We start from the raw sequence: 26108 nt of genomic DNA, 5'->3' as shown, positions 1-26108 counted from the left end.
GAAAAGCAAAGACAAGTAGTTAAAGAAGTGTCTAGAGAAACAGTTGATTTAAGAATAGGCTTCTCAAGCCTGTAGGAAGCAGGTACTTTGCTGATTTTGTTGAATTTAGCAATAGTAGCATGGATGAAAGGCAAGATACCACAAAGTGAGCACATGCAAAACAGAAGAGAGCTGACCACACCATGTAGGCAGCTGACTCAAAGATGGAGGTTCGAGGAGATGGGCTCAAAGAGTAAACTGCTGAATCACATAGAAATTAACCACCTGAAAGCTCGTCTAGAGGCCTAAACCCTCCCCTAATTTTTCTCTGAATAGAAAAATAATATCAGTATATTGAAAGAACTTTGCAGAAGTTCAGTAATTCACAAAGTGACAGCTTGATGACACATTTCTCCGTCTATATTTGCAGCCATCGTCTTTCTCGCTTAGGCTATCGTTCACAACTTCATAATCCATCAACTATACATAAGATCATCAATTACTTATGAAAAGGTAAAGGCACCCTACTAAAGAAATCCTGCTCCACTAGTCAGGCTAACAGAAGTTTCTTAGTGAAAGGTCAAAACTGAAGCCACATTCTAGCTATACGAGGCATATTCAGATCTCTATATATTCATTAATTCCCGTTCTTCCTGCTGACTCTTTTTCAGGTGACATTGAACTCTGTCTACCAGCTCAAAATTGCACTTTTGCTTCAAGACACTGAGCAGCTGCCACATTTTTGGACTTGAGAATGGAACCCGCTGCAGTTCCTGTACAAAGGGTGCCGGTAAATGGGATGAAATGCTTCTGGAAGTGCCTTTCTCAAGCCTTCAAATTACAGTGAGATGAATCATTCTCCCTCTACCGCTCCACTAATTGCAGAGGGAAACCAGATGCCTTAACTTCTAGGCAGCTACACTCAGGGCACGGGAACCCCACCCCACTTCCAGATTTTTTTTTCCAGTTAGAAAGAATTACAAGATCTTTTACATTTTATGAAGCTTATACTCGAGACTTATGCTGATGGACTTGGTCATCTAAGATAAAGCCAGCCTTAACCTCAGCAGGTTTTGGTTCCCCCCCCCCCCAATCCATCCTCCCAGAGAGGCCCAATGTCATGGATTGCAAGCGCTTGGCATTTGTCACCAGAGTTTCTAACATCATTAGGACCTAACACACTTCCCTCAGCATTCAAATTATTTGCTAGTTTCCAATATAAATTTAAAACAAATTTACAGCACAGTCCCTGAAGAACATTTTTAGAAGACCTGATTCATGCTTCACTTCAGTCTAATAGTCAGTTGATGTAAATTCACATTCTGGGGAAAGGCTGCATGATTTGTCCTGTGACACAACATTTACTACATCAGCAGCCCTCATATCCCTTTGTTATGCCATGTTACTAATACTGCAGTATTGCTAATATACACTTTTTTAAATAGCTGCAAATTCCTTTTTGATTCAAAGAAGAATATTACTTTTGTTGACACCTATTAGTAGTGGAGGCTTAACAGGAACTGAAAAAGGGCTAAATTTCCATAGCATATATTAATTCAGATACAGTCAAGTATATTGCAGGTTTCGGGGAGCAAAGTTTATTTCCACTAGTAATAGTTCAGTGCTGGTGCTTTTACTCTGTTATCAACAAAGCCATCTCTGAGGCATGGGGAAATTACTCATAAAAGACCACAAGAGAGGAGGATAAGGAACTCACCATAGGGAACAAGACATATTCTCGAAGGAAGTCATGAGATTCAAACTGATTATAGTCTCCAAAATCCGCTGGAAAAAACAACACAATTACTCATTTTAGCACTTTCCACACATGTTAAGACCACACTCAACCTTTGCACAGATGCTTAATTTCAAGTGGGCGAGTTCTCTCTGAAGCCACAACCCAGCACAAAGATTTCTGCTTGTAATTCAGCTTTTAACACGGAGGTCTGAAAATAATAGTGTTATTACTAGAGATCAAGTAACAGCCAACAAGTAATTTCTCTCTTTTGATCTCTAATATTGTGACCATTTGCAATGCTTAACCATCAGGAGGGCAAGAGTTTCTTTTTCTGTAGCCTTCATGAACTAATACCACCATCTAACAAGGCTGGGATTGCTCAGCCTCTTTAAAAATGGTGCACACTTCTGCTTCTCCAACATTTCCAACGCTGACCAGGCCAAAAAAATAATTAACCTACCTCTGCTACAATTCTACAAAAGATGCTTAATTTTACAGCCTAAGAGGTTAAAATCCACTAGCCAATTCTATTAAAAATTGTCAACAACCAACATGGTTTGAGGGGCAGGGGAAAGATCTCGTCCTTCTGCAGCCAATATAATAGTACAAGCACTGTGTCAGTTTAACTGACTGGCCCACACCTTTCTACTTGCTTTTCTACTTCTTCTGCCTCTCTAAGAGGTAGTCATCTCCGTGCTCACATTCACTCATATCAGGCTGAGGATTCTTGTCTCAATGTCCTTGAAACCGTAGACTTTTGAAAATGCTTCCTAAAGGCTCAAGTATGTTAAAAAAATAAAACAAAGCCTATATTTATCTATCTGTTAAATACACAACAGCTTATATCAAAAGACTATCTTGCCAGGAGGTTTTTATTTTATATTAATTGAACTGGATCAAACACCATCTACAAGATCCTCATATTATAGAAGCTGGAAATTCCCACCATAAATCATATTAGCTAAACATTCTTTCAAAGCTTCCAGATAATTTCACGTATTGCAGGATGCCAAAAATGCAGTTTCATTTTGTTTTCACCTCAGAGTTATGTTTTAACATAAACAGAAAGAAATCAAAATGGACATGAAACAGAGTCTGTAAGTTTAAAAGAAATAAGTATTTCCAATATCTTTGGTTGCATCACATGCAAAGGATAAAGGGAGTAATACAAGGTCAGGAATAAAGCAAACAAGATTAGGTGCAGCATTCTGATGCAATGGTCTTTGAAATATAATAGATTATGTAGAAAATTCAGAATAAAAGTGATTACTTCAAACTGATGACAAAGACTGACTCACTCTCAAAGTTAGCAAAAAGCTCCAAAAACACAGGAGCACTGAAACATATTCAGTATCTATTAAGCCCTAACTCGCACACTGGAACAACTTCATTTACTTAAATTGCAAGATTCGGTATGGAATCTTATACATATCTTTTCCTTTATTAATAAAACGTTTCAAGATTTGACAGGAAACATTTTTTCTTCCATTTTCAACCAAGAAATAAGATACTAGAATAGAACTTCTGTTGCCCTAAAGATCATATTAGCACTGGTCTTCATTGAACATTTAATTTTCAAGAATCAGATCTTCATTTTTGCTATTTATATATATATATATATATACTTTCCCCTTTCCTCTCTCATCAGAGGACATGCCCAAAGCGTGATTGCTCAAACTCTACCTTAGGTTCTCATAGTCAGTCATGGATGGACTGAAACATACTTTCTCCAAATACAGGGCTTCCTGCTCTGCCCATATACATTACGCGATCCCACTTTATTGATGTCCTTAGGAGGCTCAGAATAAAAATCACATTGTAAGAAGTAGTTTATTATTAATTTATAACTCACATAACAATTATGGTCATGTGTTCTTTCATACTTCAGATAGCACTATACAGCAAAACGAGTTTTTAATTAAAGGCAAAATTAAAGGTGCTGCTATGCTCTTTGATGTAATTGCATTTCAAACCAGAGAACGTGAAGCAAATTCATTACTGCAAAGTACTCCGCGGTTGGGGTTGGAAGAACTAGAGTTTTGTTCAGATTCACTAACACGGATTTTAGAAATAGGAAAGTTGAACGCTGTGATGTGGTCCATCATTCCCTCCCTGAGGGTATGAGTGTTTCATCAATGGCAGTCCACCTATGCAGTTTTAAATCAATAGAAGACCCAGCTGTTGTGAGTAGGAGCCATACAAGGCCTTAGTTAGTGCCGTCAACATATAGAACAAACCAAAAAAAGCCAATGTTGTAAAAGGGCTATCAGGTCATGCCATCTTACCTTGCACTGCCAAACCAGCTAGTCGAATTCCCTGCTCCAATGAAGAAATTAATCGGCCATCAAGAACATCCTTTTTCACTTGTAGGTAATACTGATATCTACAAACAAAAAGAGAGCATGAATTGAAACAACTATATGTTTGTACATTTTCTACAGAACAAAAGACTGCTGAAAGCAAGAAAAACTCCCCACAAACAGGTCAGGCAGTTAAAGAGCAGTCTGCCTGGCTTCAGAAGTTCCACATTACCAAAACAAATCAATAGGATCCCTATATGCGCAATGCTTCCAGGTGGATGAAAAGGAAAATAAAAAGTTCTAATTTGTGTTCCCTAGGCCACACAGAAGAGGGGCATCTGCTGGGATTACCTCCTCCATAAATTTTGTAGAGGTTACTGAAGGCCATGCAATCACCAATACAAAAAGAGGCTGTTCCATATCTTTTCTATTGTTTTTGCTCCAGTGTCACCATTTTGATAGAAGAAACAGATTTTTAGCAATATACTTTGGCCTACTCACACAACTAACTGTGGCCCATGTAGAAGTTTTTTAAATTGGCATCTCTTATCTGTAAGGATGACTTAGACACACAAATCAAGCAAAACCAGCTACCAATGGTACCAATGCACTTGCTGATCCACAGTAACTAACCACAAGACAAACTATGTTAGTTTTAACCACAGCGACAGAATTCACACGTTTCACCTTACATATGCAATAGAGTAGATGAGGACAAACAAGAAGCTTTCCACAAAAAGCTTAAGAAGTTACTGTCCCCATCCACGCATCCCTTCCAGCCACCGAACTGGACCAGACCCACAGCAGAGCTGGCCAAAGCAGCAGGGATGTGTACCAGTCCCTCCAGCATATCAGTTTCAAGTCCAGTGGAGACAGCATCGTTAACAGGCCACAACTTTTTATTCTGCAGGCACCAATGCATCTTTCCTTGACCTACCTGTGTGGCATAGGCAGTAAAACCAGGCAGGGGCAAGGCAGGCATCTGAAGAAACTATAGCCACAATTGCAAGGACACCATATTGGCCACTGATGTGCCAATAATCAAATGCAGTTGAGTTATAGTGATAAAATGATCTCACGTCCATCAGATTAAACTTTTGGTGCAGATATATGTAACCTATCCCAACTGAGAAGAAACACAATTCCTTCTCAGCCAACATGCAACAACTCATCAGGTCTGAGCCCAAAGGTACTGTACCAGCGTAGCCACAGTCTATGTGTGCACTCAGCCTCACGCACCCGACCCCCAGACCTGCTGATAGTAACTGATGCGCCTGGGCGACCCAAGTTAGAAAACCCCAAAAACCAACAGAGGGGTTTCCCAGGCTGTGACCAGACATGTCGGTCTGGCTGCAGCTGAACCAGGTTAGGAGGTCACTCCTCCCTTCAGCTGCATGCCTCCTCACCCCCCTAACACCAAGGGCATCCCCTCAAAATGGCATGGATTTGAAAAATAGTTGCTTAAGATAAACCGGGTTAGAAAGAAATAGTACACAAGCATGCTTGCCAGTCTCAGAGACTGCAACCTCTGCAAGGCGGACAGCAAAGAGTGGTCAGAAAGACTGGGGGCAGTAAACTCCTAAGCGGACTCGGCTACAACCAGCACACCACATCTGACTTTAGCTTTGAACCTTTGGGAATAGGTCTTGTTTTAATGATTGCAGACACGTGTGTGTGTGTGTGTAAGTCACCTTCCCAGTACCAATGCAATTAACCTTTCCTTCTTGGAAAGAAGAACCACTGTAACCCACATTACTGGGACTGCACTGCCTTAACTATACTCGAAAATGTTACCATTTAATTCCGCATGGAGGCATTAGAAAATACGTATGTACTTCAAAACCAGCATAACCCAAGCCATGCTTTGAGGGCTACTAGTCAAATGCAGCATTTTACGTTTTTCTTCAGTTAACTCTTCCGTCAGCGATGTGAGATGCAATAACTTGCCACTAGACAGCACCAATGCTCTGACCAGACCCGCACTCTCAAGGCAGAGGCTACAAGCACTGCAGGCAAGAGAAATCCTCTCAGGAAGGCCTCTGCACATATTCTTCACATCTGAGAAGTTCCCTTCGGAGTTCACAATTTTTACATGCGCTTAAAAAGTAATGGTTGGGTTACTGGTTTTAGGCTTCCTCTTCCCCTCTCTCCCCTGCAAAAAGGCAGAACAACATTTTCAAACAGGAAAAAATATAATCTCATTTAAAATGCTTAGATTTGGCTTTCACACAGCCTAATGAAGATTAAAACTTCAGGGGATTTTGAAATTTGATTGAGAGAGGCAGTGTAAAAAGCATATGGCTTCTCAGCTTGAGCCCTGTGCTTCAGCCCCAGGCTTCACACTTGCTCGGTCCAAGAGACAAATCAGCTTGTTTCCACTTCTTTGCAGTGACTAAATCCCAATTCTGAAAATACGCACGCTTTCATACAAGCTTGACATAAGCTGCTTTATCACGTATGCAGGTGAGCAAGTGTTTGCTGAATCTGGTCTTCGAGACTTGTAATCCCAAAAGCAGGCTATTTATGTCAATGCTACATATACATGCAAGAGTTACATATTCTAGTCTAACAGAACAAAAGTAAAATCCACATCTGCCATAGAGTTAGAGCTATTGTTAAAACAAACACAAAGAGACTACATGAAAGCCAAAACAATGTAAAACCTTATAATGACATCCTAGCTCTGTAGAAGTCAAGAACGTTACCAGCTTTAGTGGAGCCATGATTTCAACCACAGTGCCCACAAAACTATAGATAAACCATAGAAAGGATTATTTAGGTAAGCATCACCAAAAATATGATGTCAAAGCAGTTACTGTAGCATCAAATATTACGACCAAGACTTTCAAAAGAAACAGCGATGTGGGGTTTTGTTGCCATTTTAGTTGCCAATACAGGAAAAACGCCATGGAGAAAGTTGTCATCTTTCACAGGCCAACGCACTGAGAAGCAATCACCTGCTATGGCTCTGACACCTTTTTCAATGGAAGTGCCAAGATAAACTGAAGAAGATGCAGGCAGAAGCCTATGGTCTGTACCAGCTTCATCTTTACCCCTGGACTGACAGTGACAAGGGTCACCCACCTAAGGTGTCCCCTGACATCTCCCTTCATTATGGCCACATACGGCAAGAACTGGGACATCTCTTTTCACAAGGAGTGAAGTGGCTAATTCCACTGTCAAGGAAGAGGAGGAGCATACCCTGGAGGAAGCTCTGCTAGAAGGCTCTAATAGCTCTACCAGCCACAGATTCATGGCTCAGCCGTGCTGCAAAACTGTGGTCAGGCTCTCTGCCCAGCCAACGGAGAGGAGAAATTGGCCCATATTCTGTCAAGGATTTGAGGCTCCTCCATCTGAAATTACGTTAAATGCTGTTATTATGTCACTATGCTAGCTGAGACTGCTCTTTGTTCGCTTGGATTGCAAAAGTAGATCTATAATTTGAGGGAAATAAAACATTTTAAAAATGATTCAGCCACAGATCCACTGAGGAAAGCTGTTCCAGAACAGCAGATAAAAACATGCATTTCATAAGCCTCCTATTAGGTGGTTTAGTTGGGAAAGTATATGGAAACTGAACAAAAGAGAAGTTTTCAGTCTGCACCCCCAAATAATAAAAGGCAAGAAATTCAAAATTAAGACTTACGAAGCTTAAATCACAGAGCCATTCTGGCATACTAGGGGAGTGCAAGGCAGAAGAGACACCACCATAGCCAAGTGGGCTGAGAGCTGAAATCTCTCACCTTCTTTGCTCATTTTGGGTTAAACATTTTTAGCAGAGCTGTTGTGTATTCAATATAATAATGGCTACTACAGTTTGCCAGCCTGTAGCTAATTCCAAGGAAAATGGGAGTAGACAACAAGTCTGAACAAAGCCATAATTATAAGGATATCATTTCCCACAACTCTATTTAGCCAACGCAGAAAACATTAAAAGTGTATTTGCATCTATTGCATCAAAAAGCACACTTTTTATAAAGTAAATAAGCTGCAACTGGATAACTATGAGACAACATCTGAACTCCAGAATCAACATCTGCATTTTAGCAATCCATACTACATAAGAGGAAAAACCCCCGCAATAGTATTAGTAAGTGAGAGATAAGGGTAATGGTTTAAAATTTAATTGCAACACCCAGATTCAGACTCAGCTACAGCTGTGTAAATGTAGAGAAACTCCATTTGCCCATACAATTCTGCATAGACTCCCAAGATCAGGATTCGTGTCTGTTCTCCTGCCACTTCAAAAAAAGAACATAGGTGTTTGTACAGCGTCACCGAATTCATTGTACTCTTCCATTGCCACTGTTTATCTGATGTATAACCTCTGTTGCTGTTTTATATATGCAGAAAATAACTCAATTTTACTGATTTCTGTTCTCTACAACAACCAATGTTTCAGACACCACAAGCCACGCAGAACCTGGCCTGATCGATACTGGAAGTAAGATCTTCATAGAGAAATTAAAAGGATGGTTTACAAAAGCAAGAATACCGGTTAGTTTTGCAGAGTGATTGCACTAGTGCACTGCATCTTCACAATTTTCCTACTAGTGACTTCCACAAAGAACCACAAGGCAAATACCTCATTAATAATTACTCAATATTATCAGACCCGCTAGCCTTAGTAATCAAGCAGCATCCAACTCTGCTAGGAAATGTACAAGAACAGAAGAAAAAAAACGCTTACTGCCCCAGGGATTTACAATCTAAATATATATTTCATACACATACGCGGACCTATACATTTATACAAAAAGGTGACAGGATCAAGATAATAAGGATTAATACTGTTTGAATGATGTACTGTGACCAGCCTGGATTTTTGTTATTTTTCCCTGGTTTTACTCTCCTCCTCTGTATATCATGGACAGGAAGGGTTTGGCATATACACGTTATCTCTAGTGCAGCAGGAAACACTTAAAAAACAACTTTTTTTTTTTTTTTAATCAGTCAGTGTGTTTTTCTGGAAATTTCAAGCCAGTATGAATAAATACATTACAGTTTCAATACCAATAAATATTTACCTTGAGCGTATCTGAAAATACACAAAGCACTACAAAACATGTATTAGTTACCCATGAGGTACAATTCCTTTAAAATCGTTTCTAATGATGCAATTACTGGCATGACTAACTTTTTTATAACTCATTAGGTACCTTCTTGGCGTGAAGCCTATCTGTTGGATAACTGCATAGCTATGTAGTTCAACTTCTTCTCTGGAGGAAAAGAGAACTGCTTTACTGTTTCATATCTCCAAAATAAGAAGTCTTTACGACTCAAAGGAGAAACAGATTGGCCCACAAGTGGTTTAGCTCAAGACCTTCAGCTCTTTTCCAACTTAAAAAAAAATTGCAATAAGAGTGCAATATGATCTTCTAAAATTAGGAACACAATAAAAGTCTCATTGAATCACAACAACAGTCCAACTCAGCTCATTTGGGTTTATCTTAGTATGGTAATACACTTCTGAGCAGAGATGCTGCAATGTACACATGCAATAATCTGCCCACAGGGGAAGCAGTTTCTCCAGAAGAGGCCTTTTATCATTTACTAAAATTATTTTAAGCATTAGCTTTGATATTGATGTGTCTGTTGTTGATCTCACACCTTCAACTCTGCCATGATCTTGGCTTTGATACTATTTAGCAACAGGATTCCACAGATACCCATATTCTACATTTTAAAGAGAAACTTATTTTTCATTGTAAACCCAGGCTCTTTCCTATTTTCTCAGCCTTTGAGTTAGATGTGCCAATGACTCAGCTATTCAGTGGGCAATCAAAGGAACTAATTGATAATGGCCAAAATGTTATTTATTTTTATTTATTACATATTTGAGACAATCATACGTAACTCTTACTGGTTGCTTTTCCTGAGAAAAGCATGCTTTAAATAGTATTAATGATCCTTAACCTAATTTTATAAATAGAGTATCTGAGACGCATGGCTAGTGAAGTTACTCATGTAAACTTGGGCAGGAAACCAAGGCAGATTTGGGAGATCTAGGTTTTGTTCCCAAGTCTCAATCCAGAGTACTACTTACTGGATGTTGCTTATTTCATATGGGTCACTCAATATACTGCAATAAAACTGACTGCAAACTTGGACTGGATTTTATATGGCAAGAAAGGCAGGCAGGCAGACAAGACTGGTCTTTTCAGATACAACGTTCAGTATATTGGCAAAGATGGTGTTATGATTTCTGGGCTTGAGCGTGCTGAAACGCATTTGAGATGCAAGGATTCAATCAGCACATCTTAATCTAAAGGTACTTTAAAAAGAGAGGTACATACATTGATGATGTAATTGTCAGTAACGCAGTGCTAAGGCCTTGTCTTTGCCGTTGTAAAAAACTTAAGATGGTGTTGATAAACAGAACATCTCCAGCTTCCTTCTCTGGAATTTCATCAACTTCTCTCCTAGCGAAAGTCTGATGTTTTGCAGTACTAGACAATAGCCATTTATCTAGGATTTGTGGTAGAATATAAAAAGCAACGGCTGTGCTTCCACTACTAAAGGGTAATATTTTTGGAAGGGTATTATTGAGAACAAGTCTACCACACCCTGTCACAGACCTTCAGAAAGATTAGCAGACTTGCCAGAGAAAAAAGGGAAGGAGATGAAGGAGCCTTTGTCACACATGCAGGAAGAAATTCCTTCAGAAACTCAAACTGTCAATGCCAATAGTAAAAACACAGTCATAACAGTTTCTAGGGTAGGAACTCCTCGATCACAACAACCTTATAAGGTAGGTCAAGGTTAGCTTCAGGTAACTGAGAAATGAGGTTGTTCAAACGCAGCATCCAACTGTCTACATCCTGGTTTCCTCCAGCAGCTGGATGGAAAACATGACTGAAACTAAAAATAAAATAAAAGAAATGCATGGAAAGATTTGTGTCATTCCTTTTCCCCTTCCTAATGAGACAGAACAATGCTGGGTTAGCATCATTTTCACATGTAGGACTGAAAAAGGAGGACAGATCAAAACACAGTTCATATAACTTACTTCCACATTGCTCAATCTCTCTCTTTAAAAGCAACAGTTTATAGCTGAAGGGGAGAAAAGGGGCTAAAACCGGCTAATGTCACAATGATGGTCACTTTCCATTTGTTTTGATATGCAGCTTGTGAGCATAAGGACAAGTAATACACAGCCTCGAATGCTGGCTTGCTCCATGAGCTGCAACGAGGCACACAATGAAAGGTAAGCTACCACATCTGACCAGGGAGATTGCTACCAAAGGCCAATGTCTTCCGAAGGTTACGGTCCAGCTAACACAGTCAGCTCCTGGCTAAGAAAACTAGAACAGGAAAGCCTTTGCGCACCTAAAAACAGTCTGATCAGAATTTTGCACTGCTTAGTTGTTGTTTACCACCTCTATTTCACCAGCTTACTACTGAAAGGTGGTTCGTTTGCATACATTCCCCCAAAGACAGTCTATTAAAATTTCAGATCTCCACCTCCACCAATTCTTTACACAGCTGGCAGAAGACTTCAAATGTAAATGCAAAGTATGAGCATTTTAGGAGCAATAAGCTTTTTTCCTGGTATGAATCAGTCAATGAAGTTAAATTTCTGCAGCAAAATTGAGTATTTAAAAAAGAAAAGAAGATATGTATTGCAAAGGGCCATGGGACTGTTTAGGTAAGTAACACGCACTTTATAACCTCTCACATGTAAGCAGCTGCTTCCAGTATAACCTGGCATCAAAGTGGTGTGGCTCTTTGGTGTCCAGCGTTAAATGGATGCCTAGTGAAACCCTTGGCAGTTAGGCAGGAGATAACAGCATCACACTCAGCATTCTTGTTGGCAGCAAAAGGCTGAGCTTGGATTGTAAAGAAGTGCTCTGCAAGTGTTTTTCTTTTCCTGCCATTTCTGATGGGCCACAAGCACAGACATGCACCCAGGCCTTGTTGCGGCCTGCAGACATGACACAAGCCTTCCAAAACACGCAATCCTTCTGCGAGAGGCTTAGCCAGCAGATGCAGCTTTACAGTATCCACCAATTTCTCTATATTTAAAAAGGAACCCCCCAACTGTAACAGGTCCATTCTCTGTACTTGTACTTTTTGTTAAGAGTATGTTATACTTTTTGGATACTCCAAGTTCAAATAAACCCACAAACATAAAGTTAAACCTTAAATAAAAAGGCCAGTAATGGCATGCTTTAGCAAGAAAGGAAGGCATGCCATAACCTGATCCTGATTTTCTGCCCTTGAACTCTTGAATTAATTACAACAAATTACAGGGAGCCCCACTGCAATTTATAAGCACAATAAACTCCCTTACAACCACCTATAATTTTATCAGAGTTAATCCAAATACCTAAAGAATTATACAGCACAAAACTCCAACGTGCCTTTTAGAGTAAAAAAAAACAAGGGAAGCCATATTCTCTTGTCTTCCGAGCCCTCCTTCTCAGCAAAGGCTACGTTTGGTCTCTGCAAGCTGGAGTCCAGCAAAGCCTGGTGACACCACAACAGCATTCATCCTTGTAAAGGCTGGAGCGGGATTGCAAAACTAAAGCAAAACAATCAAAACCACGTAATGCGAAGAAATCTGTATTTTAGCGTTTTCAGCTGAAAAACAACATTCAATGCAAGCATAAATATTACATGGAAACACTAGAATAAAACATTTGGGAGTGAAGAGTTTGTTAGCCACACTGGTTTGGGTTTTAAGCACATGCTAAAAGTGTTATTGTTCAACATGGCAGTCCTATTGATTTCAGACTACTCACATAGTTAAGCTTAAATACACGTTCAACTATGCGCTCATGTCTCCTGAACGGAGCAAAACACTTGCATTTGGCTACAGAGATCCAAAGGTTACAATACAGGAGACTAGTTTTTTTTATTAGCTTCACTTTCTTTTTTGATCATAAAGAAAAAAGAAGTAGAACTGAGCCAGGTAGGCGAATTGCAGCGATGCCACATACTGCTTTTCATACATAGATCAGAAGGATAGAGGAAGATCAGCATTCTCATTCTCTCACTCTATCACAAAAAAAAAAAAAAAAAAAAAAAAATCACAGTGAGAGGAAAGATGCAACTTCCCATAATGGTGGTAACACTGGAACTAAACCCAGATCGCCTCTTCATCAGTAGGGTCCACAGGTCAAACGGATACCAAAGCCTATGAGAAAAATCCCTCTTGCTAAACTTCCTTTAGCTTTTTTGTGCAGTCTGCAAGAAAAAAATATCAGTACTCAACAGGGTTTGTTGGGGTTTTTTTGAGTGCAAACCCACAAGGTCTCACACAATTGCTGCCTGCACCTTCACCTTCCTGCTAACGTGGTCTCCCCCATGCCAATACAGGATCCCAGGGCTCTTTCTCCTCACCCTGGGCTGTGTGTGCCAGAGGCAGCTATTGCTCTAGTGCAGGACTCTGAGTTGCCAGGGCTTTTGCATGCAAAGCTACCATCTGGCTTGACAGCAAAATCAGAGGGACAGCAGAGTACCACTCTCTATCACTTTGCAGAGTGGTTCTACTGGCCATCACCCCTCCTTCGCTGCATGACACAAAACATGGGCTCCAACTATGAATAGGAGCTCCGACCACATAGAGGCTCCACCTATATATAGGTGCTCAATAATATGACATGGCATGCAGCCTACGTGTCATTTCCCACTTAATTAGTCACATCCTCAAAACATCAGGTCCCACGCACAGAGAGCAAGTCATGCCCCCAGATCCTCAGATGGCATAGAAGTAATGGCAGCTGTGAAGATCCATCTTCACAAAGACGCAAAAATGAAAAGATGAGCCATGGCTATGTATGCTGACGCATACTAAATCTCATGGGGAAGAGGAGGACAAAAAACCCTGTTGGTCTTTCTTGATTTGGAACCAGGAAAGATTTCAGCATATATGAGATTAGACCCCAAAAAGTTAATAATAGCTTAGATTTACTTCCTTTACTCATATGTGTTGACTCAGTTCAAAATATGCTGTTCCTGCCCTGGAAAGAAAACGCAGCTAACCTTCAAGCTGTCTCCACTGTGGGAAAAGGTGGTTTAAGTTACATATGGAAGCAATATGAGTCAACAGTTTGAAAATTCTCCTGGTAGTCAGCCAGGTTAATGGCCAAGCAGGTTAGAATATCATGCTAAAAAAATGTGGTGAGTTAACTAGAACATATGTATACTCTAGCTCATACTCTGCAACACTGAAAATAAATAGATAACTCTCTTAAAAAATTGGGCGAAGTACAGGCATAACTCTAAACTATTCTTTGGACAGCAAACAAACATGAAGAGTTCCGATTACCCCATGCTCTCCCCCTCCATTATGCCAGCTGGAGTAATAAAACATATTGTATACACCCCATAAACCCTGTCTCATTTTTCAGTATATATTTTAAATATCCTCCTCCAGTAGGGCTCTAAACTCTGGGATGACATAAGTCTACCAGCCTTTTCTGGTTAAATGTACCGCTGTGCACTGATGCAAAAGTTGAACAGAGTGAACACATATACCAGTGAACAACCGGTATGCATATGTAAGCCTCCAGAAGCACATCACAAAATGATTGGTTTGTGGGTGCAGAGCAGCATGGAAGTGTGTTCAGGAGTTACTTTATTCAAAGAGCAAGTGAACACGTTCAAACTTACAGAATGTGTGCCTTAAAAAAAAAAAAATGCTCTGGTAGCCTGCAGTGAAACCTTGTTCATGAAGTTATGGAACTCATTAAAAAAACCCTATCTGTAAAACCTTTGGGTAGTATCCCAGCCTCGCATAATCAATGTTTGAGAAAGGTGTATTGATTTAGTGGAATTTTACCTTGTAGGGAGCTAAAATCCAGTCCATTCACTACTGCCTTTTACAGTAATCTGCCCTGGTAATAAGAAAACACTGCTTAAAATGTGACACAATGAAGTTGCCACTTATCTACAGGCCGTCAGTACAATAGCTCATATTCCTGTGAAAAGCACCTATATTAGCGCTCACTGCCAGTAGAAAACAGGAAAACTCAGGTTGTTTCCACCTCCCGAAGAGCTTGGTGACCCTAGTGTTTTCAATGGAATCGTTGAAAACAGTCATGCCACACATTGGTAAATCATGCAATAAAACCATGGCCCAGGAAGTTCTAACGTCCCGGTGAACACAACCCTGCGAACGTGAAGGCAGCTCTGATAACAAGAGGATGTTGCCAGAGAAGTAAGTGAATCAGTGCCCTGTTGGGTGGGTAAAGCAGATCTATTTCATGAAATGAATAATTATTCTTTGTAAAAGCTTCAAAAACAGCTGAAGATATCAAGTGCAAAAGCAGCTGCCAAAGATAAAACAGTGAACCAGTAAACATCTCACTGCGCAGGAATCTGCCATCTTCCGACACTGAGATTTCTGCCAAATTCTTGTTGAGATTTTCAGCTGCATAAGGGCCTCCACACAAATGCTTCTTTTAAACACATTCAGAGACTTCAGGATTGTACTGACAACCAATTGCAGCTCCTTTAGTTTTATACCCTGCCAGCAAGGCAAAATATATTAAAGGTATTCAGCTCCCTGAAAAAGGGTATGTTTAGAACTAGTTTTCGTGGTTTGTCTCCCAGCTATAAGAGAAGGGGAAAAGTTTGCTCCAGCCTGAAGTACAATCATCAAAATTCAATAAGTTTAACTGAAGACTGGTAGTGCTACTGTAACCAAGATTTCCACTGCCTACTGAATTCTCAAAATTTAAAAAGCAGTTAGAAACCCCAATCAAAAAGCACAGGTCTGTTTGCTCGCAGGTTGCTGCTACTGGCTCGACCCTCTTTCTGACGCTGCAGCCAAATTTCAGATATCTATCTGGGACTTCTAAACAGAAGCCCAGTGAGCTGCAGTTCCCTTTTCAAAACATGCAGTAGAAAAGAGAGAATGAATCACCTGCAGAAAGTGATGCACAACAGAGGAATCCTGAATCACGCTGTGGAAATGCCCATTTCTTCTTACTGATTACACAAGAAGTCTAGAGCAACCTTCATTCTTGAGGCTTCATCAGGAGCAACTACATGACTGAGGTAGGATCGGTCTGTGTCGTGAAGACTTTAAGTATATCCCACAGCAGTCTGCACTTCCCTAAGGAGAAACTGCTAGTCACTGCTACTGCATCACATGCGAAGATAAACAGGAATACTAGCCCCAATCTAGGTAACATATTCATCTGTGAAAAACAGTGCCTTAAACTACACTGGGAGACAAGTCAGAAGCAGCATACCAATCTATGAGGTACACCATAATATTCATTGTGTACACAGTGCTCCTTAATGAATGGGCAACCTCATTTTGCAATGATATACATTGCTACTACACCTTAAGGGGAAAAAAAGGCAGTCAAGCACTTTGCAATAGTCTGAATGACAAAAGCAGTGAGTGGCACAGTTTGTAGATTAGAAGAGGAATGATCCTTTTCATCTTCATTTGAGGAGATGCATAAAGGCTGATGGGCACTTCTGTGACTCAAGCACCTAGGGATGACAAGTGTTTTCCATTGTTCTGCTTTTCTTATCCTTTTTCCTGTAAACCAGAAAATGGAAGATAACATCTCTTTTTCTAGGGAAAGCAAAATCACTCCATGACAGTAACTATCTCTATAGCTATTATACTAAAATTTCACAGAAGAGGAACAGAACAGACATTATGTATTCAGTAATTTTCAGAATAACTCTCAAACTCCTCACTGTTAGCCAGAAGTGAGAAACTAGAAACAGATATTTGCTGAAATAACTCGCTCCTTTCTTCTGCCTAAAAATTTGACAAATACATTCATAAACATGCACAATGCCTTCTCTCAAAAAAGCTTTGCTTAATAAGACCCTAATGTAACAGGTCAGAACCAAGCTCTGAAAAGCTGGGCAGGGCCTTGGTAGGGCAATCACAAGCGAAGTGAACGATAAGCTGTTCCTCTTTCATAAGTAGCCAAGCATCATTTGGCCTGTACTTTGAAACTGTCTCATTTTATGCAAATGTTCTTTCTAGTTTATGGGCAACAAAAGTTTATTTTCTTTTTCTCTTTTTTTCTCCTCAATTAAGGAAGCAAAAGGAAACAGTTCTAGTACCAGCATGTCACTTGTTTGATACTAGAACTCCATAGGCTTGTTTATTTTCATAAAAGTGTATTAAAATATGGGCTATTTTTAGGCTAGCTAATTACTTCTTGCATCTTTTCCATGCTGCTACAAACCAAGTCCTCTGCTCTGTGCAACCTACCAGTTCAGAGGGATGACTGTATACACAACATTTATACTGATGTAATGTAACAACATTTATACTAATGTAATGTAACAGCACACCCACAAAACTGAACTGCATCCACTATCACACTTACCAAGTGCTTTCTGACCCCAGATATTCTTACCTGTGGCCAATCCCAATGGCAGACACAACTAACACCACCTAGCAGCTCAGAATCAAGACCTTTGATGCAGTTTGAAACCATTGGAAACGCTGAAAAGACAATGTAAGAGATGCCCTGAAACGCTGCTAGTTTTCCAGCACATAGTAGCATTCCCATTTGAAAATAATATTGTCCTTACGAATTTTTTAAATGTTGTAACTGCTGCATAGCAAAGCCAAGGAACTACATTCCTCCTGCCTCTGCTGCTGTTTCCATTTTTTAAGGTACAGGAAAACCTCATCAACTACTGTAATCAGTGCTCTTCCTGATGCCAGTAGTAAATGAAACAAAGAGAAAGACTTTTAAATGGGTATCTTAGCTTTAAAGAAGTTTACTCTTGGCATACGTGCACCAAGAAATAAAGAGCTACTTCACCCCCAAGTTTAGTGACAGTTGATTTAGTTCAAATTATCTTTTCTCTTCAGGCAATGCAGAACATCATGAAGTCTAAGTGAAAGGAGCAATTCTGCCTTACAGGACAGGAAAAAAAAAACCACTTGCTTTTAGTTGTGTCTGTCTGGTTTAAGACTATGACAGTATACTAACAACCTTCAGGGAACAAAATCCATCAAAACTGATCCTATTGAGAATCATTCCAACAGCCACCGCAGCAGAAACTTCTTCACTAAGTTTACAGAAACCTCCTGACCAAAGCTCTGTCTTTACTTCAGAGAGAAGACAACGAAGGCAGCAGGGAACTCCCTGTTCGTTGTGGTGACAGGAGTGTGCTCCCATCCGTCAGGAAACATTAGACTTGAATTTCAAGTCCACAGAATATTATTTCTGTTTAGAAATGAAACTATAATAAAACAAAGTCCATTTTTTGTTTGTCTTTTTGTTTGTTGTTTTGTATCTCTACATCCTATCTTAAGCCTGACAGTCCTTGAGAGTAAATACCTAGCTGAAGGTTTCTTGTAGAGTCTTCAAGTGTGAGTAGATCTAGCTTGGCCATGTTGTTAAATACAACTTCTTCTGACAAATCCTCCAGCTGTGTAAGCAGAAGCTTACAATCCATACATTCATCCTCTTGCCTTAAGACAGTCTGCATTTCAAAGAAAGCAGGACGCAACTTTCCACTTCATTCCAAAAAGCTGCAGTTTTCATGAGGTTGTTCTATTGCCAATTACAGCAAGATTTAAAATCACTTTTCAGCACTATTTAGGATAGCCTGCTACAAACACAAAAACAGGAGGACATGTTCAGATCATCCAAGCAGACTTTCAACCAGTTTTCCATAAACACACACATAAAATGGGTACTGTTAACAATAGAGCTAAGAATATGCAACCATATGTGTGTGTGGCACTAGGAAATCTAACAGGAGGAAGCCAAGGGCCAAGAAGGACAGGATTTAAATAGAAGAGAACTGATGCTCCAGGTTATCCTAGTGATCCACATAATACAAGTGTTTATTGCCAGCAGCGGTGAGGACAGCTTCCTCACAGGCTGAGAAACAAAAAGCAGTAGGTGTGACTCATCCAAACACGCAGCTTCGTACACAAAGCAAGCTCTTCACTGATAAAAGCAGAAGGCCAGATTTCTAGCCTTGGCACCACTTCAACTGTCAGATATCACAGAATAAACATACAGGCCACTCAAAAGGTTTTTGTTTCCTTGCAGGAAGGCAGAAGACTCTCTCTCCCGCATCAGAAGTTGGTTAGACCTCCAAAGCAAGTTTCAAAATGCTTCATTTATTTCCTTCTCTTTAAATATCATAAAATGTCCTAAGTACCAGGGTTCAAACAGTCTCATGGACCTTCAGCTCTTCTTTCTGGAATTAAGGTTCAATCCTGACTGTCCTATGCAATTTAAAACACATTTTTAACATGGTGGTTTGCAGGCATGTCCTAATGATAAACAGTCCCTTCCTCTGGTGACCAGGAATAGGACACAAGGGAATGGAATGAAGCTGCGTCAGGGGAAGTTCAGACTGGACATTAGGAAAAGGTTCTTCACTGAAAGGGTGGTCAGTCACTGGAACAGGCTGCCCAGGGAAGTGGTCACAGCACCAAGCCTGTCAGAGCTCAAGGAGTGTCCAGACAACACTCTAAGTCATATGATTTAGTTTTAGGTAGTCCTGCGTGGAGCAGGGAGATGGACTCAGTGATCCTTATGGGTCCCTTCCAACTTGAGATATTCTACGATTCTATGATTCCTCCTCTGTCGTGCTGCACATGCCTACATTTTCTATCCAACTGGCTCCCTCTGCATTTCTGAAATAGATGCCCAATTAATGCACTGTCATCTCTGTGAAGTTTCACAGGCCATGAATAAATCCCCCTCAAAGCCATGCTATTGTTGAAGAACGATACTTCTTTATTTGGTAAAGCTAGGTGCTCTTTTTTCCTTCCAGTTTTTGAAAGCTATAGAGTCAAACCTGGAGTCATACCTCTCATGCTTTTACTTCCTTGCTGTGTTAACAATCTAGTTTGAGTTTTGATTTGAACATCTAAAAAAATCCCAGACTGAAATCCATATAATTACCCCATTTCAAGAGCTGCAAAGTTTAAGGAAAATCTTAACATACTCAATAAAAATCACAAGAACGGACAATAAAATTGTGGCATCATTCTACCCAGGTGCAGAATTTTTCCAAAAAATCTGAATCATTTCTCGTTCCCACCTATGGTAAAAGCCATCCACATTCCTCACCCCCAAGCAGGAGTCAGCAAGAGCTGCTCAATGTTCAATGCAAGCTCAGGCCACCCAACCAACATACAGGTTCAGCAAGTGTCTTCAACAGCACACGTGCCCAGGTGGAAAGGAAAGGAAGATACAAAGTGCCTTTTACCAAGTGCAAATGCCTCTACCAGCATGCCTGGCATGGAAGGATTCAAGCTGGTCTACCGAAGACCAGAGAGGAAGCTTTGGCACTGTGTGTAAATGGCGTATCTTTATCATATGAAAAGAGTAGAAACTCAAAATGTAACCTTTGCTGCCATTTAAAAGGGCCCAATGAAAAGTCTAGAGTACTCCAAAAGTATCTGTTCTACTAAAATGGAACATACAAATAATTCCCATCAGGAGATCAATATGTAAGAACATATGACTAAGCCCCGGAACATAAAATAAGTATTAGTTCCTCATGATCAGATGTAAATGTGATGCTGCCTAACGCCAAGACATTCCTGTTACAACATTTCTAACCATCACAGCCACTGCCTTCAAAACACACTAAAGCAAGAATGCAGGCTGAAGTATCCAACACCGTATTTATAGTTAGGCAACACTATTTTTTAGAATTGCTACATACGTACTGCCCAACCACACACATGAAAACACATTTACTTTCTGGTCTAAAAGCACAGCATAATTGTAATAGATTAGATCTAAGCGTCAACAGTTTCTTAAAATATCTGGCACAAAGAGCTCAGCTTTCAATAACCAACACACAGAGAACAAGCTCCCCATTCACTGAAGAAAGTCAGCTGGGAGAAGGGTTTGCCCTCCTCAGCAAATTATTTTATAAACAGGGAATTAATGTTGAATCTTAGGTCTGCCTTGAAGGAGTTCTTATTTTTAAGTCAAAGTTTAAACATCCACTAAAATACCAATCCAAAAAGAACCAACTCAAGAATATTACTGAAAAGCAAAACAATGCATATGCTGCAACAATATGAATACAAGAAGACCCAAGCAAATACTGCACATTATTTGTTGTTGCTGTCCTCTAAAAACAACATTAAAGCTAATTAAGTATCAGCTTGTTTATAACAAGACAGGCTACAAGCTTAATGTGTGTTTTTTATGCTGCAGTAGCCACTAATATTAAAAAAAGCCTAATAATTAAAACAAAACAATAAAACCATCAAAGCACCACCAAAATGCAAATACCCCAGACTGCCTAAGCCTGGGTGGCCACCCAGGGCTCCTAAGACTCATCCTGCCTGGGCTGCGTGAGCTCCCAGACAGTAGCTGGGGTGGCTGAGAGCATTGGTGTTTAGTCCCAAATTCCTGCAGCTGGAATCAAAAAAACCAAACCAAACCAAAACAAAAAACCCCTCAACATTACCAAGTTACTTCAGGACCGATCCACAGTCTTGTCCAACCGAAGAGAGCTGGGATCCCTGGCGACTCAGGACTCCCTGGGGGTTCACAACTACTTCCAGCTAGCAATGAATCCCAGAGTTTTCCTTTCTCCCAGCCTTGGGAGATACGGTGCAGTTCCAGTCATGAGACGATCAGCACTGGGACCATGACCAGCACCTGTAGGGTCAGGCAGGCTGGCAACCGCAGTCTAAACCACAATAGGATTCTGTTCCAGCAGAAATTTCTTTGCCTCCTGTGGATTTATAAAATTGCAGCTCCGAGTTCCTGCTGCTTCCTCTGGGAGACCCCACTACAATGTCTCATGAATATTCTCATGAATAAGACATTTACGATGGTACTTGTCCTAACTCTTCTTTTACTGTTTGATGACACAGCACCTACCTACAGCACTGTATGTTCTTCAGTTAAAAAAGAAAGAATTAGTACCACCACATATAGGTCAGTTGGTACCCCATGCCACTTCACAGTTGTTCCTCACCATGCCCCTGTAAAAATTATCCAGTAATTTGACTCTCCAAATCATTTAGCTGAGAACAAAAGGCTTGTCAGGATTCATGGGACAAAATTATCTTCCATTTTTAAGGTCTGCCATTCTGACAGAACATCCTGTCCTTTTCTGTTCATTTGATACGACTTCCATGTATAGCAGTGATTGTCTTAATTTATGTGAATCATTTAAAATTACAGTCCATTGACCTATAGATCTCTATAAAACAGAAATATGATATATATAAAATATATATAATTACAAAGTTGGAAATATCCTGTTAGAAGGAAGGAGCTACACTGGTTTATGCTACGCAAGGATCCAGCCCAATATAAGAAACAGAAAGAGAACTGACAGAGACTTTTAAACTGGAAATAGTTAAAAAAATGGGACTGTTCTGATGATTAATATCACATTTGTGTTGAAGATAACAGTCTTGCTTCTTAGTGAGGAGGTGCATCACCTTTCCAGTTGGGGAAGCCACATCGCTCTTTCTAGTGCCAAGAAAAGGCTATGTGCGACGGCCTTTCCTGCATGGTGTGAGCAGAGCTGCTCCGAAAGCACAGCACAGCTGATCGGCACACGCACACAACTTATGACATTTCCCAGAAAAGAGGGCAATGAGTTGTGTTCATTTCTCTGGAAGCTACACAGCCTGCTCCCGATTATCATCTTTCCAAGAGAGAAGGCATGGTCTTAAAGCACGTGTTGGGAAGTACACCGTAAAGATGACATGACGAAGGTTCTTGGGAGGCAGTAAGGCTTCTGCTGCTGGAAAACCAAACTTTTTTCCACCCAGTTACATCAGTAATACTGAATGGTTAAATCCTGACTTAAATCTCCAGTTGTAAGAGACCAAACTCTGGCCTTTTGGTTTTTAAATACTCCACCTTCCCGCTTGCCGTATATCACTCAGTTCTCGCTCATTTGCCGACCCATCCAACTTAACCACACATCTCTCTTCTCCTCACATACAGCACAATATTTCTCTGTACTTTCACAGAAAAAAATTGTTTTAAGTGTTGCTGAATTTTTAAGAACCACTGGCATTAAAAAAAATGCTATGGGTCTACCAGAGGTGTATTAACAAGCACGGCCACAGAACCTGTCACAGTCCATCACTTTAGGCAAGTACAGTCAAGGCTGTCGGGAACAAATCAGATGGTATACGTCATGCTGGTTTTTTCAGACACACTGTGATATACAAAATAATCACTTTGGACAATGACGTCACCACAGTGCTCAAATCAACTACCCTGAACTCAAAGGTACACACAGAGGCTTCTCAGCCAGCCACAAGCTGCAGGCGTGACCAAGCATGAAAAGCAAAGCAGCCTCCTGTACCTTACAACCTTAACAGCCAAAAGAGTTCCCCATCATTGAGCTTGCCACAAAACCAGGCTGGCACAGAAGGATATGTGATATCCAGCCTTAACACAGCAATTAAAAGCACAATGTAAAGACAGCAGTGGCTGGTACAAAACTCCAGCTGATCGTACTTGTATTAAAAGCTAGCGAGACAGGAGGATGTGAAACTTTAGCTTGTTCAAAAAAAAAGTAAAGCAAAGCAGACTAAAAGCAAAGATAAGCTCAAGTAGGCGAGACATTTAAGAAGAACTTTTTTGAGGGGAAGGAAAAAAAGTCCCGAGTTTATTAAAAAAAAAGTAGATTTGCCAGAACATTTTTCCCTTTAAATATGAAGCAGTCAAACACTAGTTTTTTCCCCCCTCTACTGTATCCTCACGTGATTTAAAAATTCATATGGTCCTAAGAGTCTGTAGCTCTGTATGTTTTAGAAGAATGTCTGTTTAAAAATTCTTCACCTAACACTTGAAGAAAAATAAAGGGAAAGGCAGAGAACTGTGAAGAAGAAATATTTCCTTAAAAGACAAACAGAAAAAAAACAGCTACAAGAAATGGTGAAGAAAAGGGTAAGGCAGCAAAACATCAGAGGAAATAAATGTTCACTTAGTTAAAGGAGTATAAGTTTGAGGCTGATTTTTCACAGGCCCCCCAGAAAAGAGGCCTGGCAGCCACAGGCTCTAATTTTGCACCTGCAAACACATTCATTCCCGGACTTTGCAGGTGCAGCCATCCCATTCCAAACACTCCGTTTTCTTTCACAGGAAAGCTGTACAGCGCGTTCTTCAGGGAAAACGCAGAACTGACAGCTGAACTTGGGGCAAAAGCCCAATGCAGCACAGTGCAGATGCTGCAATATGGCCCTCCCTATGCAGTCATGCCTACCAGACCTACCGTGCACTGCACCAGGGGGACCAGCCCCACCGGTAGCACCCAGACCAGGAGCTGCTCTCGTTTCACAGGATTATGCCCCAATTTGCAACAGCACAAACGCCATTGGATATTACTGGGTACAGACCACATAGTAAGATACTGAAAGCTTCTTCCAAGAAAGAAAAAAGGAAAACCAGACCCAAAGCACACCTTCATTCCTTCACAGGAGGCACAGCAGTATCATGTGTGACAATAGAGATACTGTGGGGAGCAAAATGTAACTTCAGCTTTCCCTTGGAACTGGGGGGGGGGGGGGGGGGAAGGCCATGGATTGTCTGATACTTATGCAGAAAGCAGCATCGCACCCACATTTTCAGAAAGCCACAAGAGTGTGTGGGTTCTCTGTTTTTGGAACAAGAGCACAGTGAAAGCAAGCTTGTTTACTTTAGACACTGTACAAAGACTTTTTTTTTGTTAAATAAATGCTTGAAAGGATGCCGCCCCTCTGAGGAGCTAGCAGAAAATAAAAGGCAGATTTATATTTCTAATCTATGCAAATATCTACTCTACAGGGCATCACAGAGACTGCTTTATATCAGACAGTATGCAGATCCCAGGTGCTTTAAACATGCCAAAAGCATACGCAGCATCTCCACCTGCAATGGCTGCTCACTCTGAGAACAGCTGGATGACTAAAAAGAGGTTGTCTAAGTAGCCTTCCATGAAAAATGCCTTTTGCTAATGTGCCAACCCCCATACTCCCACACAAATGGCTCCTGCTGTAGCTGCCATCAAGCCTGGAGATAGGTTTTGTTTGTTTGTTTGTTTGAATTTGGTTTATCACAAATTCTAGAAATTTTCAAATTATTGCAATTACAACATGGTGAAACTCCTACTGACTGACACCTTAAGAAATTTTCATTGGGCTTTAATTCATAATTCCCCCTAGAAGATGTCTGTGGGACTGGGTGCGGGTACAATGTCAGGACTAGAGGTGGGGATGATGCTGGAGTCACTGAGATCTTGGAGGAGACAGGATTAAGATCAGGGGAAATGTACAGATGGGAGCCTCAACCCAAGACAAAAGAAACAGAGCAGAAAGAGTACTGAAATAAGAGGACTAGAGGGTAGGAAATAGCTCTGCTAGGAAAAGGCCCAATGCCAGGAGTACAACGCTATTACGTTGAAAGGAAGGCATAGCAATAACATTTATTTCATTGCCATTACCAGAAAGAAGAGACAGGTACTCTCCAACTGGCGGCTGCTTTCTGTCTGTTTCCCTAGGATATCCGCAGGAAACTTCCGTCACAGGTCAAGAAACACGGCTGTCCTGAGAAGCCTCACCATTTGCATTCAAAATCACTAACCGAATAAGACTGACGATGCCTGCTGGCGCTTCTTACCCTGTCCCAATGCTCCACTTAACTTTGTCTGAGGAGGGAAAAAAAACCCACACCACTAATGTTTGCATCTTTAAGCAAGTGTCAATTTTGTAAAAAAGAAGTGAAGAACTGCAAACCACAGAGTCAGACCTGACCTACCAAAATGAGTAATGTGTCCCCCAGAGTACTCTCTGCCTCATCTTTTCTTGCAGGCATCGGAGGTTTACTTCAAAGACCTGTTAGCTGAATAAACTGCTCTGGCAGTCTTGTCTTTTCATTTTCTTTCCCAAGGATCCCACAGGCCCTTCTTTCTCATATTATCAGAAACACCTCTTACAAATTAACTACAGGCATCTCACATTAAGTCATGGCTGTGCTTGTGTTTATATGACAGGCATCTGTAGCTCTACAGGTCCTCAATAACCAGTTACATGGCCAACCCAGGTAACCCATTCACCCACTCAGTCACCCAATACCCATCCACATTTTCAAAATTATGAGGTCAATTTGGGCACAAACTGAAATATAAGAAATCTTTTCTAAACATAAAACCCC

General features: G+C 40.6%; 1 protein-coding gene across 4 annotated transcripts in view; it reads right to left on the bottom strand.

The window, feature by feature from the left end:
* PTPN14 (protein tyrosine phosphatase non-receptor type 14) overlaps nucleotides 1-26108 on the bottom strand; it is a 121454-nt gene that overhangs the window by 39856 nt on the left and 55490 nt on the right. For all 4 annotated transcript variants that reach the window (XR_015708189.1, XM_087774519.1, XM_087774520.1 and 1 more), the window contains exons 4-5: nucleotides 4003-4100; nucleotides 1697-1764 (exon numbers count right to left, since the gene is read on the bottom strand). Coding sequence is in view for 3 of the 4 variants with exons in the window: in XM_087774519.1 (XP_087630645.1) it covers nucleotides 1697-1764; nucleotides 4003-4100 (166 nt within the window). In the remaining variant the exon portion in view is untranslated. The remainder of the gene's footprint in view (nucleotides 1-1696; nucleotides 1765-4002; nucleotides 4101-26108) is intronic.

The sequence above is a fragment of the Nipponia nippon genome, unplaced genomic scaffold (assembly GCF_047370975.1).
Source record: "Nipponia nippon isolate SJK-2023a ecotype South Korea unplaced genomic scaffold, ASM4737097v1 scaffold_4, whole genome shotgun sequence".
NCBI classification, from domain to species: Eukaryota; Metazoa; Chordata; class Aves; order Pelecaniformes; family Threskiornithidae; genus Nipponia; species Nipponia nippon.
This window is presented reverse-complemented; position numbering and strand designations above follow the sequence as displayed.